Below are 16133 nucleotides of genomic sequence, written 5' to 3' on the forward strand. Positions count from 1 at the left end.
CATGGTGCTGCCTTGTGTCGGGAGTCGGCTCCTGAGCTTGGGGTGAGGGGGGTCTGGCCCCGAGCCCGGGCCCCCCGGGGGGGGGGGAATGGGGGCCCCAGGAAGCCCTTGGAAGTTCTCATGGAGGTGCTGGCAGGCCTTCTGGGCTCACCTTCCACCCACACTTAACGGAGGAGGAGTATGTGCTTTATCCTGAGTAACGTTTGACTTCTTTTTTGTGGCCTTTTTTTGATAGCAGAGGTTACCCGAGATAAGGGTGTTCCTGTGTACTGTATATGACACTTTTGCTATTTTACCGGGTTTTTAAAGAATTATTATTTTCCATGAAATGTAAACTCTCCGTTTAAGACCATCGCCTTCACATCTACTGGATGTCTAGTCATTTCGCGACCACCCGTCAGTGGATCGTCATTCTAGATGCAGATGAGACAAAGAAGAAGGGAGCCACCAACTCTTGCCAATATCCTGCTGAGTAAAGGTCCCCGAAGCTGCCTTAATTCTCAGAGGGCGCCCCTGCCCGGTGGGGGGGAGGCTGTCTCTGGCCGTATGATCCATACGGCGGCCCTGGTGATGTGAGACGGAAGCACTCTTACCAAAGACGTCATTTCCTAGCAAAGAAGCCCACGGAGCTCATTTCGTATGTTTATGTCCTTTGAAAGCCAGGGGATGGGGAACAGAGAGGGAGCGCGTAGAAACAGCACAGCTTTCAGAGTCTGCAGGGATCTGGGTCTACCGCTGCCCAGCGGGGTTCCTAGGGAGGGGTCTCTTCATCTCTCTGGGCTTCAGCTTCTTTGTCTGTAAAAGCAAGGGTCAGATCAGATCATCAAAGGTCCCATCCCGTTAAAAAATGTTCCGGTCTCCACGACAACGTACTTGTGCTAAATTTACAACGAGGGAAGCACCTCGCTGACTGTGAGTCTTTCCAGAATGATCTGGTGGCCAATAACCTACTGAGTAGAGAAATGTCAGGTTTCTGGCCTCCAGAACTTTGATTTTTCTGGACATTCAGTAGTTCCTCCTTCTCCAGTATTTCTTCCACTGGTGCCAGAAACACTTGGTATTTAAAAATAAATAAATAAATCCAACCCATTCGTGCTCAAGATCTTGAGGGTAACATGTGAGGCCCCGGTGAGTCCCAGGATCCACAGCTGTGTGGGTATCAGCATATTTATTGCCGCCATGTCAGAAACCACCGAAACACTGGTGAACGTGAAGTTGCTTTTGGGGTACCTGCCCTCAGCCCTCTGTTTCTCCACTTCTGTGTAAATAAGGATTGTCCCAGTGGTGCCCTCTCTGTGTCACGGACTGTTCCCATGTCATGCAGGTGTCTGTGTCTGGTGTGGATTTATTTTAAAAGCTGTTCTCTTCATGGAAAAATCAGTGTACAGAATAATAAAGGAGATTTCCTGTGCCGTGTATCTAGTAGTGGGTTCTCTCGGTCACGAAGGTAAAATGCTATGAATTATGTAAGGCAGATGGGAGTGTCTGTGATCAGCCTCCAGCTAGTAAGGAAGAGCTTCTGGTCAGAGTGGTCCACTTTTCACCCAAATAACTCTTTTTATAACCCATGGAACAGGAGACTGGAGGGGGTTAAATATGTAATCCCAGCTCTGAGATTGACACGTATGTTTTTTTTTTTTTGATTGATTGAAATTCAAGCCACTAACGTAGTTACATTGTTTTTATTTTTTTTTGTTTATTTATTTTGGAGAGAGAGAGCACATGAGAGTTGGGGGGGGTGCAGAGAGAGTGGGGGACAGGAGATCCAAAGCGGGCTCTCTGCTGACAGGCTGACAGCAGGAAGCCCAATGAGGGGCTCGAACTCATGAACCATGAGATCATGGCCTGAGCCAAAGTTGAACACTTAACTAAATGAGCCACCCAGGAGCCTCCATTGGTTTTATTTCTTAAGACATATTTTTAATGAATAACTCTGTCCAAGTGACACAGAGTTATCTAGTTTTGCATTCCATTTCTAGGGCTGAATTCGATTGAATTCAATGCACAATCTATTGCTACACTTTCCTGGGGAGAAGGATACATTAACGCATAGGTCCTTATTGCTAAGTACTGTCATTATTGGGGAAGGTGTGAGCTCACATTATGATTTTCAATCCAAGTCAACAAGCAGACACAGTGACATCAATATAAATGAGGTATTGACAAAAAAAAATCCAGTCTATGTCTTTAAATATGTAAAAGGCAGTCAGGGATGGGTGATAAACAACTCACAAGAAGATTAGACCAGAACGGAGAATGGGCTGTTGCTGGAAGTGGTGAGCTCCCCATCACTGGAGACATGCAAGCAGGCAATGTCTCTTGGGTAGGTTATGGAGGGGACTTGGTGTCACATAGGGGCGGGGGAGAGAGGGTGCACAAACTCTAAAGGCCCCTCCGTGGAGCTTCTTTTAGGAGAATCACGAGCCCAACCTCACGCAGCAGCGGTAGGACAGGTAAACACACATACCAAGGGTCTTGAGGTGAGGACTGGTTTGCCCTGTTGAATTGCAGCTGGGCGGACATCCCAGGGAGGGTTTTATGATTCTGACCATTTGGTTTTGACTCCGAAATCAGAGTTGGGGTTTATTATAGTGAATCAAATAAAAGGCAGTCATGCTTCCAGCCTTCCTTTTGTGCATGCTGACATTTAACGAGTGTCTGCAGCCCTGCGGGTGGAGCGGAGGGAGGTTGGGTCAGAAGCTGAAAGGACAGCTCTTCTGGGGACGGTGGGGCACCTGGCGACCCTGGCTGCCACCCTGTGCCCTAGCCTGACAAATGTGGTAGGAGAAGACTCACCGGTGAGCCTCACTTTGGGCAACTGCTAGTCTTTTAAATTTTCCCCCAGTTTAATCACAGCCTTTGGGAGGGACGTAGCTTCATTTTTATCTCTTTCCAAAAGCACTGATATGTGTCATCTCTCTCTCAGGGACTCAATTTGTCCATCTGTATAATGGGTCAGGAGTTATTAAAACTGTTTATGGATGGACTTGAAAAATGTCAGAACCTTTTGAAATGAAACGCAAATTTTGTCTTCGATGAGTTTGTGTCTACTCCTCTGGGAGACAGAATGCATGTGTCCTTCAGAGTCTCGGATGTTTGAGACTCATGGGTATATGTGCATATAAGCTTTGGGGGCCTCCCTCTTCTAATGATACACGGCGTTGGTCTCTGGTCACCACCCCCAACCAAGCGAACATGACATAATCCATCCCACCATCCAACATGTCATTTGTTTTCCTGACAATGACCCTGTGAGGTGAGGTAAGGGGCAAAAAGAACAATGTACCCACTGGACAGATGAGGAAACTGAGGGCTCGGGTTGAGAAGTGACCCACCCAGGGACACACAGCCACTGAAGGGTGAGTGTTTGCTCTCTGCATTATGGGATGTCCTCTGAAATTGAGGTGGGGGAGGGATCAGTTCCAACAGGTGCCTTGAGCTGTGGGAAAAGACAGTGGGGCTATGAGGACTTGAAATTCAGGTTGAGGATACATTGCAGGGGACTGAAGAGGATTTTTTGTCACACAGTCTCTAGTAGGGTAGTCAAGGTGTGTCTGGATGGGTCAGTATTGTTAGGAGTCAAGGCTATGGAAAGTTTCAGAGCCCACTTGGGACTAGCTACTCTGATGTTAGGACCGAGTCACATTAGAAAAGTCAACATTAAGCACTGGTTTCCCCATCAATAGAGAGAAAGGGTTGGGTTAGGTGATACTTTGAAGTCCTTTCTGTTTTTGACTCTACGAGATATCTCCAGAAGCTGTCACAGGGCCTATGGACTAATTCACACTAAGATGTGAATGACTACCTTTCTAGGCAGACACTAATAAACAGAGGTGTTTGCTGCTGCCTTTCATTCACCCTACAGATTTAGTGCAGGGGTCAGCAAACATTTTCTGTAAAAGTCTCTGTCACAACTATTGAACTGCTACTATAGCATAAAAGTAGCTTTATTTATGAAACATTTGGGGGGCTGAATTTGGCCTGCAGTTTATAGTCTGCTTGGGTCTGGTGGAAAGAACAAAAGGTTTCTTTAGCAAACTGGACCTGGGTTTGAATCCCATCTCTACTACTTCCTGCCGTGGAATCCTGGAGAAAGTTAAATAAGATATGTGAGGCTTTCTTGTACCTGAAGGGCAGGAATAAGTGTGCATAAGAGAGCTATGCCCGGAGGATCAGACAAGACAATGTGCACTTAAGAGTGACATCCCGGGAGCCGCAGTGGCTGGATCCAAACCCTGGTCCCATCACTCAATAGGGCAAAAAACTAGAGTGAGTCTCCTTAGCCTCCTCTGCTTCGGTTTGTGATTTCTGCCTGAGTGGCCACTTGGTGGGGCCGTGGGGAGGACTAGACGTTAGTATTATGTTCAGGATAGTGTCTGCTCCATAGCTTGTGTTCAGGGCAGATCAGCTCCATGATGAGCGTCTATCTCCTCCCCCTCCCCCACCTCTGCCCATTTCAAAGGCAGCCCAGTTACTGTTGGGTTTTCCTGCAGCCAAAACAGGGTCTCTGTTCCTTTGTCCCCCTCCTTCAGATGCTGCCTCTGAGGTTTGAACTGGGTCTGGGTAGCCAAACCCAAGTCTCTCTCCCTGGGCCCCAGTGCATGTGACCCTCCTGGGCAGGAAGTTCAAGCTTCGGGAAATGCCAGCGTTCAACAGCCAGCCTTCTGCAGGACCCGCCTGCCCCACAAGCCCTCTGCTGTCAGCCTCCATTAGACTGATAGCACGGGAGAGGCTCCCCCAGCCGGGCATCAGCTCGGGCAGCCTTGACCTCAACTCCAGCCCAGAGGAGGAGCAGACAGAGGTGTGGTGACCAGAGACTCCTGGAAGAGCTGGCAACTAAGTGACTTCTGGCGTCCTGCTTCTCAGCTCCTGGCTCTGTCGGCCTCAGGCCTGGGAGGGGCTGAGCTGGGCCAGACCAGCAGGGCATGGAGGTAAGGGGGTGGGCTGCAGGAAATCAAGGAAGACCATCTCTGTCCCCTGAGAAGGCCCAAGCAAAGTCCATTGCCTGGACATACCCAGGGGCCACAAATGGATCGTTTCTGTAGCCAAGAATGACCCCACACACCCTGCAGCTTCAGGCCCCAGTCCAGAGTACCAGCTGAGAATGGGCAGACTCAGAATCAGAAGAGGAGAGGCCTGAAACACGCCCAGCCCCTGGCCACAGGAAGCCTGGTGCAGACTTGAAGGCCATGGTCAGCCCAACATCGGGGCACCTACCTGCTGTCCACCCGAGCATATTCCCAGGTCCGTGCTAAACTTCTTTTCTTGCGTCACAGCCCCCCAGGCTCCCCGGTAGTTGCCATTAAGCCCTGATCCGCCATCTGCAGTCACATGACAGTAATGACACCCTATCAGGAGAGAAGAGTGGGTGGTGGGTGGTATCTGAGGCATGCTCACAGGTAAGGAAGGGCAAGGCAAGTCCGACATTTCAAATGAGCCGCAGAGTCAGATCAGGGAGCATCACAGCAAAGATTAGAATTGTTAATTAGTTACGTTCAGAGCGGCCCCACTGAAGTTATGGAATTAGAAGGGAAACAGGGCACAAGGAGTCCCTGGGTTTGTTAAAGAGAGAATGGAGCCCTCCTGGTCTCACAGCCATGGATCCCCCGAGGTGCTGTGACCTTAGGAACATCAGCACCTTGGACAAGGCCAATGCACTGAGTTGACATTTAATCAGCCAAACATTGGCTTATCCAGTGCCAGTTACTGTTCCAGGTGCTTGCAAATTTCATCTCATTGAATTCTCCTGATGAGGCCAGGAGGTAGTATGATTATCTCCATTTACAAATGGGGGAAACTGAGACACAAAGAGATGAAATAACTTACCAGTTGGTGAAACTGGGGTTTGAACCCAGGGAGTCTTGTGTTTGTCTTTTTTTTTTAATTTTTTTAATGTTTATTTATTTTGAGGGACAGAGCACAAGGAGGGGCGGGGACAGAGAGAGAGGGAGACACAGAATCCTAAGGAGGCTCCAGGCTCTGAGCTGTCAGCACAGAGCCCGATGTGGGGCTCGAACCCACGAACCGTGAGATCATGACCTGAGCTGAAGTCAGACGCTTACCTGACTGAGCCACCCAGGCACCCTGGGAGTCTTGTGTTCTTAGCCACTCTGGTATGCCATTGTCTCTGGGCCCTGGCCATACAGGCATAACATGATTCAGCCGGTAAGGGCATGGTCCTCAACTAGTTCCAACACCCTCTTCGTTACAAACAATCTGTAATCTGTACACACATATGTAATTTATATACACACATTATATATGTATATATACACACAAACATATTTAAATATGTATGCATTTAAGTGCCTCCAATGTGCTAGGAAGCAAAAGACTTGCCCAAGGTCACTACAGTAAGAGAGTTCATCTTGAACTCTCTGGAGTTCCTGGCTCCCGGAGAAAATACCTATGCTTTCTCTGAACACACTTTAATCCCATGCCGTCTGGTTCTTTATGTCAGATACAGGTTCCACTTGGGTTCCCTATCCTTATCCTCTATATGTTAGGATGACAACATAACAGGAATCTACGTATGGTCCCTTAACAAATGAGATTTTTCTCATGCTCTTGTGACAGATAGGCAATGGGTCAGGGAGAGACATGTTCTTCACAGAAAGAAGAGAAGTGTCTGCTCTCAGAGAAGAACTTTAGTGAGGGTCTCTGCCCAGACATGCCCAGTAGCCTGGGATGACTGTGGAGACACTTAAGAAAAGTTGTCAAGGATGTGGACTATTTGTAGCTTTCCGTTTCACCATCCACATCCATAGCATGTGGTTCTCATGCTCATGGGTGGCAGGGGAGGGGGGCAGGCAAATTCACCTGCAGACATCTTGCCCACCTTTCAGGCAGGAGGAGGGGAAATAAAGAGAAGGGGCAAAAGGCAGAGGCCAGCTGTGTCTGTGATTCTTTACTCAGAAGGGTGGGTCTCCTAGAACCCTACCTGGATGTCTGCCTGTATCTCATGGGCCAGATCCACGCATCATGGCAATTTCTAGCTATCAGGGTGTCTGGAATTTGTAACTGGGTACATTGCTGCTCTGGACGAAATCAGGGTTCTCTTAGGAAGAAGACACGAAGGATATTGGGAAAACACTGGTCATTGCCTCCTTTCCCGTGGCTTCTTCACCCCTGGAATCCATCATCTGCTGAGAACTGTGGGGGCCCTTGTGGAAAGCACCAGGGTCTGAGTGGCCGTACATAAGGGCTTCTCTGTCCCATGGGCTGAAATCAATTACTCTCTTGGACTCAGGGCTGAGGTCTTGCAGGGTGAGGACAGGCAGACCCGGGGCTGGCTGAGCAGGTGGGGATGCGTGTCTGCTGACAGAAGGTTTCTGCCCATCCCAGGTTCCCACTTACCTTCTCTGGCCTGACCACACCTTAGCAACAGAGGAAGCGGATTAAAATAGAATATGGGCGCTGTGGCCGCCAGATGGCACCAATGCACATTCCTCCTGCAGAGCAGAGGCTGAGAGAAGCCAGGAGGATGGGGGTCTTTGTTCTCTAGACCCCCCTCAGAGCCCATCCGAACCTTCCACACTTCCCTGAACCAGGGGAGCAGAGAGTAGTTTTTGTCTGGATGAAAAGATCCATTTGGTTTTGTATTGTTATCTCTCGGGTGGATTTATTTACTCTTTCATTCATTTATTTACTGATGAAAACCCTACCTGGTCCTAGTGCATACCAGGGAGGAACTGGACTATACAACGAAGGAATAACCCTGTCACTGAGAAACTCTCAGTCTGATAGAGGAGGCAGATGGTGTGCTGATCAGGAAACATATATTAAGCACCTACTGCGTGCTTATTTTTAGCCCGCTGGGGTCTCCCCAGTGCCTTCAAAGTAAACCCAGACTATCCTCATTTCATTCCCCCTCTCTTCTGGTCACCCTATACTAGCTGCAGATGTGTACCCAAGGACACCCTGTCCCCCTGGGCCTCATCCCTGGGCCTTTCCCCATCTCTCTGAAACTGGCCAACTCTTACCTGTCCCTCATGGTATCGCCCCTAAAAAGCCTTTCCTAACCCACCCTTCTCACCAAACTTACCACAATTTGTTGAAATGAATTTTCAGGGGGCCAGCAACTTTGGGGACAGAAGACAGCAACCACCGATATCTATCTCTTCAGTGTCGAGACGAGTATCTGGCACATGGTCGGCCCTCAGTAGGTGGTGGGGTTTACAGAGATGAGGGGGACAAGGCCATCTCAAAACCTGGCAGAGAAATCATGCACAGAACCCCACCTGGGGAGATCATAGAGTGCCCTGCAACAGGTGATACTTGAGCTGAGTCAGGAGGAAAATTCCAGGTCATGAGAATAGCAAAAGTGACAGCACAGATGCACGCAGGACTACAGGGGACACAAGGATCTGAAGAAATTTGCAGTGGAAATTTCCAAATAGAAGGGCTGCAGAGGCAAGTAAAATCTAGAAGATGAGGGCCTTCCCAACTTGCAATAGGGAGATGGAACTTTTTTCCAGAGGGCAATGAGGAGTCATTAATAAGTTTTAGATAGGAGTGGAGCGGATGTCCATACTTGGGTGTCACATAATGTATCAGGAAGTGACTGCTGTGGAACAAACCGGCCCAAAGCTTAAAACAACAGCCGTGTATTCGGCCGAGGGGTCTGTGGACCACCCAGGAAGGTCCGCGGATCTGGCCGACCTCAGCTGACCCTGACTGGGCTCACCCAAGCGTCTGAAGCTGTGGGTTGGCTGGAGGCCGACTGGTCTTGGATAGCCTCTCCTGGGATGACTCCCCTCTGTGTGCTGCCTCATTCCTGGGCAGGCTGGCCTGGGCTCGTTCACACGGCAGTCATGCGGGTTCAAGACAGTGTGTGAGGGGCGCCTGGGTGGCGCAGTCGGTTAAGCGTCCGACTTCAGCCAGGTCACGATCTCGCGGTCCGTGGGTTCGAGCCCCGCGTCGGGCTCTGGGCTGACGGCTCGGAGCCTGGAGCCTGTTTCCGATTCTGTGTCTCCCTCTCTCTCTGCCCCTCCCCCGTTCATGCTCTGTCTCTCTCTGTCCCAAAAATAAATAAAAAATGTTGGAAAAAAAAATTAAAAAAAAAAAAAAAAAAGACAGTGTGTGAACACGTGCAAGACCTCTTGAGGCACAGCATCACTTCTGCCATATTTTATTGTTCAAAGCCAGTGAAGAGGCCAACCCAGACTCTTTATGAGTGGAGCTGCAAAATCAGATGGCAAAGGATGTGCATAGCAAGGGAAAACCAGGGTGGCCGTTCAGATGGATCACCCTGGCTCTATAGCACAGAGAAAAAAAGGCAGGGAGGCTAGTTAGGACTTTCATCAGCCCGGATGAGAGGCAAAGGACAGACGCTTTGCAGAGAAGTGCTGTGCGAGTGGAGTTTTCTGAGCACTTCTGAGGTGCCCGGAACTGGATTCGTTCTGTTGGAGGCTGGGGAGACCACAGGGCCAGGAAACATTTCATCTCAGTTTGAAGTAGGAATAAGACTTGAGGAGCTCCTACCCTAGCTGCCCCTGCGTGGTTAGGACTCTGGAGGCGCCAAGAGACCAATCCGAATGCTGCCCCTGAACGTGTCAGCTCAGGCGTAGTCACCGCGGTGGGGACACAGTTGGGAGTCTCAGCCCCCTTACAGTCCTGGATCCCTCCCGGAAGCAAGTGCGGCTATCTGGACACCGCCCACCAGAGGGCAGCAAAGAACCGCCAGTCAAATGGGTGCCTTTGGCCGCATCCGATGAACTGGAGAGGTCAGGACAAGCCCAGAATAGTTTTGAAGTGTCCTGCTTACAGAGGAAGGATTGCTTCGCACTTACGGGCTCCACCTCTAGAGCCAGACTGCTAAGGGCCACATTCCAGCTGCGTCACCAGGATGGGCTTCATAGGTGCGAGACCCGTGCCTTCACTCAGGACTCTAGGCTCACGGTGGCTTTAAAACTCTGCAGTCGCCATCTTGAATTCTTAACAATTTTTAAATAAATAGTCATTTTTATTGTTAATAAAATTGCACAGCAAATTATGTACGTGGTCTTGTCTGTCGCTCACTAGTTGAGTTTTCTTGGGCCTTGTGTTAACTTCCATGGGGTTGATAGCAAGCATGCACCTCAAAGGGTGTCTGTGAAGATTATCTGAATTAATATAAAAAGTACTTTATTATGAAGGCACATAATAAATATCCAATAACTTCTAGTTACTGTTACTATTATAGGATTCAAAGGTATAATCATCAGATACCTGAAGGCTGATGCCCACCTTCACTTTGTAAAGTTCCATCTGACCACCATCTATCAACCTGTCCATCTGGTCTCATTGCCTGGGAAGGCCTATAATTATTTATTTATTTATTTATTTAGCAATCTTCAGGAACCTGGGAACTCTCCTTTATTCGCTGGCTTATGCCATCCTTCCATGCACATATTCAGCACACACACTGTACAGGGCCCAGGAGACATAGAGACTCATACAAAGAGTCCTGCCTTGAAGAACTCACGGACCAGGTCAGTGGTTCTCAACTCTAGCCGCACACCAGCTAAACATAGGGAGTTAAAAAAAAAAAAAAATCCTGCTGTCCAGGACCCTCCCCCGGACAAAGGAATTAGAATCAGGATGGGGCCTGGGCAACGGCATTTTTTAAAAAGTTGTTCAGGTGATTCTAATGGGCAGCCAGCACAGATGTGCTAACGATAAATCCTGAAGTGATCCAGGCTATAGGAGGGGTTCAGACAAGTTGCTGGATGAGATGACCTCAGGGAAGGGCCCGGGAGGATGCTGTGTACATTGAAGAAAAACTGCGGATCTCTGGAAGGGTCAGTAAGGGCCACATGACGTTGCCACAGGGTCACCACGACACCTCCTTTCTCCACCACTGCAGGTACATATGTAGACTGGTGGCTCCACATGGACAAGAGAGACATTACATTCTGGCCACCCCACATCCTGTTGCTGGAAGTTGTTGAGGGCCCAGAGACATGGGGCAGATGCACAATTATCCTTGGCAGCTCCTGGGGCCAAGCCATCCCCACCGGAGGCACCTTCCAGACAATCATGCCCATCCTATTCATCTTCTTTCCCTGAGCCCAAGACACAGACACTGACGTGGTCTCCGAGAGAACATTTATTCCCTAAATTGGCCACAATTCCTCTTCCCCGGCCTTTGCCCTCCCCCACCAGACATATTCCCAGCCTCCTCCAATAAGATCCGTCTTTGGCTGATAAACACCTTCTATAGACTACCCCAGTCTGGGCTCCCCCAGGGCCCATGGCCAGCCAGGCCACCCATTCACAGCTCAACGTGCTCTTTGTGGGGTGGCTTTTTTGCTGCCCCCTTGGCCAGGAGCTCGGTCCAGAAAGCCACTTCCTTGTCTTTCAGCTTCTGGGCTGGCTGAGTGGTGGCTCCAATCTGCAGATACCCTTCCTTTTGGTCATATGCCGGCCAAGAGGGCAGTCCTTCCCCATTGGGGTTCCTAGGAACAGAATCAAATGAGAATTGCCCAAAGTGACTGTGGGGACCCAAGAACACTTTGAGATTTGCAGGACTTCTTGGTTTCATTTCCCCCAGGAGGCTCCTTCACCTCCAGAGGCAGGGAGCTCACCGAATCCTAGGCAGCCTGTCCACTTTTAGAGAACTCTCGCTGCTCCTTGTCAGGGTTACAGGGCTGGGAACTACCTTTCCCAGTAAACACCCCCGCCTGTCCCAACCGTGCTCCATCTCTGTCATCAGCCTCACCCACTCCGAGCAAAATTGGCCCAAAATTTCATCATCATCTTGCTGAGTCTGATCTCCTCTTCTGAAGCACCTCCTGTGGGGAAGAAGAAAAAAAGCCTTTGCTACTCAAAGTGTGGTTTATGGCCAGCAGCACGGGACAGCTTGTTAGAAACTCAGAATTTGAGCCCTTGCTCCAGACCGACTGTGTCAAAATCGGCATGTCAAGAAGATCTGGGTAATTTGTGTGCACTCTAAGCTTGGGCGTTGCTGATGGGGGACTCGGGGGTGGCTGCAGTCTCCTCAGTGCCTAGACAGCCACGCCTCTCCGCACCTATCAAGGTCTCCAGGGCTACACCCAGAATGTTCACTACAGAGACCCCACCTTGGGATTGCTCCCATCTGGGCCTTTGCTCGCTCTCCTTCACCCACCCACGTTCTCATAAAACCTGAAATATCATTGATGTGCAGTGGCCCTAATGACTCAGCCACGCAGGAAATGCCCAGAGGCACTGCTGTGTCGGCCACAAACAGCCTGAGGTGGGTCACACGCAAGTCATCTGTAACTGGTGATAGTGAAGGCATTGGAGATATTTGTGAAAGGTCTTCTTTAAAGTATTATATTATCTAGGTGCCTGGGGAGCTCAGTCGGTTAAGCGTCCAACTGTGGCTCGGGTCGTGATCTCTCAGCTTGTCTGTGCTGACAGCTCAGAGCCTGGAGCCTGCTTCGAATTCTGTGTCTCCCTCTCTGTCTGCCCCTCCCTCACTCACTTGCGCGCTGTCTCTCTCTCTCTCTCTCTGAAAAATAAACATTAAAAAATAATAAAGTATTATATATATTATTAAATATATTAAGTTGAGAAAGTTAGGAATTTTAGGTGGGTAGATGGTTGGACAGACAGACACACACGTGCACATCAGCCCCGATTCAAGGTCAACACCAATTCTAACCTTACCTTCACTCACAGTAGGAAGTGAGTGGTGACATTCTAGCACTTGAGCAGGGCCCTGCATGATGAGGGCTAGAGCAGGGCCCTCTAGCGCTTGAGCAGGTGACCTGCCATGTGGCTTATTGATAGCCAGGCCTGAATTCTTAGAGTATGAATGGGGGCACTTGGATATACCTTCTCCATCAGATGTGTCAGGGTAGGAGAAAGGTTGGAAATTTTCATAGTTCAGCCCTGCTCCGATGTATTTGGGTAAGTAAGGTCAAGAGAGAAGGGGGAACTTGACCCATGGCCACCAAACTGAGACTTAAACCCAGATCTTCTAACTCCAAATTTGTCATCACCGAAGGGCCATCACCTTTTAAAAATGGTGCCCCGAAGACTGAGAACAGCTCATCGCCGTGGTCCCCTATCAACGTCTTGGGTTTCATGTCTGATGAGAAGCTTGGATGATACTGGAACTCATACATGTACGTGGGGGCTCCGGCATCTGTAAGGACATGGATTCGTGCACAGTTCATTTCCCCAGATGCGCACCTGGATGGCACCAAGGGGGCCCTGAGCGCTCCGGGAATTGGTGGCACACCTGGGTCCTAGGTACACAACAGCAGCAACGTTAATAGCTGCCCATCGTGAGAGCCAACTGTGTACTGGACATTGTGTGGCCCTACAGAAAACCCTTGGTTACCAGCACAACACAGAAACAAAGCTTTGGGAAAGCTCTGCAATTTGCTTAAAGATGCACAGTTGGAGGAGGTGATATTGGCGGTGATCAACTGGTGATAAACTGGTGATAAACTGGCTTTACGTCAGATATTTGTTGAATGAGTCAATGAATGAAGACTGAATGAATGAAATGTTGAAATTCTGAGTAAATCCATTCAAAATAGTATCATTATAGGGGCCTTGGGCCAATTACACACAGATCCTGTTGCCTACTGATGGGTTCACACGCAAGAACATCTCTATACACACTGTTTACGCTACTGTATTTCATTGAAAAACGGGCTGGTTTTGATCCCTTTGGAGACTATCTGCAGCCCAACATGTGCCTTTTATTCTACCCAGTTTGGAGAGTTTCCAGTGTGCTTGTCAGCTAATTCCTAGGGAAGAGGGAAGCAAATCCTAGTTGCTGGCTTGACAGCTCAGATATTTATACAAACATGGGGGAAGGGCATAATCTGTCTCTTGTATCTGGGGAAGCCGAAAACTCAGCATTTTCTATTGATCCATCACCTTGTCACTTCATATCTTGCTTCCTGCTGCGCCTGGGGTGGTGACAGAAGAGAGAAAGAGGGCTCTGAGGGAGGACAACGGTGCCTTTCTCCTGCTTTCCCAGCCCCCACTCTCAGCACCCCCTCTCCAAGCCCCCAGGAGGTGTTGATTTTCCCTCAGATAGCTTTATCCAGAGCTGTCCACTCTGCCTGCCCCTTCAGGGCTAAGTTGGGGGCCACCAGTCTAGGGTGGTGTCTGGAACTAGCACTTTGCATGGACCCCAATGCCCACAGCAGAATGACTGATGGGGAAGGGTTGGGTCCCTAGTCTGGCTGGAGGAGAAATGATACCGCTTTTTACCCCTTTGGGTGCCATAACAAACTTGGAAAGTGCAGAAAAAAGGAAAATGACCAAAAGGATCACTTATAATCCTAGCACCACTTGAAGACACCTCTGTTAATATTTTAGCATATATCTTTCTATGCATATACAAATGGGACGATGTGTATATGTCATTTTGTAATATACTAAAATAATTTCTCCATATCATTAAATATTTGTCCCCAAATGATTTAACGTTATATGCCATCCCCACATGAGGAGGTAGAATAATTTATTGGAATGCCTCCCCGACCCCCCAACAGTGCACCCTTGATTTAGCCAGAGGTGTTGTCTGGAAGAAGCAACCCTTCTGTGGTTTTTAAATCCACATATTAAACAGCTGCTTCAAGGTCAAGCAGAACTCACTGAGGGAAGGGGCTGTAACGTCCCTCCACCACTCGGGAGTTTTAGAAAGGAGCTCTTTGCCACAGAGGGAAGACCTTCTGTGAATGAGAGAACGCCTTTGGGGCAGCCAGCATGCGGCACAAAAGAGAATTCTCTCTCTCTCTTTTAACTTTCTGCCTAAAACCAAGAGGAGGTATAAAATTCCTACAAGCACAACACATGTTTTCAAAGGAAAGTAGGGCACAGATTAGGATAAGACAATAGCAGAAGAAGAATAGGAGAAGCAGAAAGGACAGATTTTTGTAATCTAAGTTTGCCATTAAAGCATGGGGATGGCCCTTTTTTTTTTTTTTTAAGGAAGAGCTTGTGAAATTGGCAGCATTGTCTTTATTTTTTAATCTGAGTTTTGCAAGCGAGAGAATTAAGAAATCCCAGGCATGCACTGGAAGGCAATTTCACACCATGTATCAAGAACTTTAAAATGCTCTAACAGCCCCACTTGGGAACTTCACTTCTAATAACCAATCCTAAGAAAATTATTAGAGACTTGGTTAAAGTCTGACTTTAAAGGCTGAGCATAATATATTTTTCTTGCATCGAAATATAAGCAGCCAGGCTAAATATCCAATGAGACAGGGATACTAAAGTAAATTTTGATGCATCATTCCATGAAATAGTGGTTGTTTTTGAACACAAAATAGTGTTCTATGAACAAAAATATGGCATACGATATCAAATTAATTTCTAAATTATATGTAAGACATGGAAAGATTATTCAAAGAAGATATATCAAAAATGTATAGCAGGGGAGCCTAGGTGGCTCAGTCAGTTGGGTGTCCAACGTTGGCTCAGGTCACGATCTCAAGGTCTGTGAGTTCGAGCCCTGTGTCGGGCTCTGTGCTGGTAGCTCAGAGCCTGGAGCCTGCTTCAGATTCTGTGTCTCCCTCTCTCTGCCCCTCCCTGCTCTGCTCTGTCTCTCTCTGTCTCAAAATAAAAATAAATGTTAAAAAAAAATTTAAAAGAGAACGTATAGCAGATGTTTCTAGGTGGAGGAATTTAGAGTAATATCTAATTTCCTTCTTCATGTGTTTCCATATCTTAAAATTTTTCCACACATGTAGGATATTAATTTTATATTCGGAAAACTTTCTGTTTATCAAAAAGAGATCGAGACAAATACAAAATGAGAGAATAACGTTGACAAAAATCTGTGTGGTCCTGGCAAGAAGACCCCGAATTCAAAGTCATAGGATACCAGATAAAAAACACAAGTCCAGTATAGCTGGGACCAGCAGACGAAGCAGAAGAAGATGCCATGTATCCAGAGGCAAGACCAAGGTTATGAAAGAGCAAATTTGACCCCAGGCGGCCCCTGGCTGAAGCGTTTCATCAGGACCCCCGGAAGGAAGAAACAGTAACTGGCTTCTGCACATCACTATACCGAGGGCTTGGGGACAGGGTAGGTCAGCTCTAGCTGCTTTTTTATCATGCACAGAAAGTCCTGAATTTTAAAACCCCTCCGGCATGGTTAGATAGAGAACCATTTCCTGGCTTGCAGACTAGGTGAA

The 16133-nt window shown here is 48.3% G+C and overlaps 1 protein-coding gene and 1 long non-coding RNA gene across 3 annotated transcripts in view; both read right to left on the bottom strand.

Moving 5' to 3' along the window:
* Nucleotides 1-630: 630 nt before the first annotated feature.
* LOC131499068 (uncharacterized) lies at nucleotides 631-8832 on the bottom strand. The gene is made up of 4 exons (XR_009255711.1): nucleotides 8045-8832; nucleotides 6063-6223; nucleotides 5218-5348; nucleotides 631-795 (listed from the first exon to the last, which is right to left on the bottom strand). It is a non-coding gene; the product is annotated as an uncharacterized LOC131499068 (long non-coding RNA).
* A 2239-nt stretch (nucleotides 8833-11071) lies between these two features.
* Nucleotides 11072-16133, bottom strand: part of CES1 (carboxylesterase 1) — a 31026-nt gene continuing 25964 nt past the window's right edge. For both annotated transcript variants that reach the window (XM_058706771.1, XM_058706772.1), the window contains exons 12-14: nucleotides 12983-13114; nucleotides 11702-11774; nucleotides 11072-11438 (exon numbers count right to left, since the gene is read on the bottom strand). In XM_058706771.1, coding sequence (XP_058562754.1) covers nucleotides 11255-11438; nucleotides 11702-11774; nucleotides 12983-13114 — 389 coding nt within the window. In that variant the 3' untranslated portion in view covers nucleotides 11072-11254. The remainder of the gene's footprint in view (nucleotides 11439-11701; nucleotides 11775-12982; nucleotides 13115-16133) is intronic.

The sequence above is a fragment of the Neofelis nebulosa genome, chromosome 17 (assembly GCF_028018385.1).
Source record: "Neofelis nebulosa isolate mNeoNeb1 chromosome 17, mNeoNeb1.pri, whole genome shotgun sequence".
Lineage (NCBI taxonomy): Eukaryota > Metazoa > Chordata > Mammalia > Carnivora > Felidae > Neofelis > Neofelis nebulosa.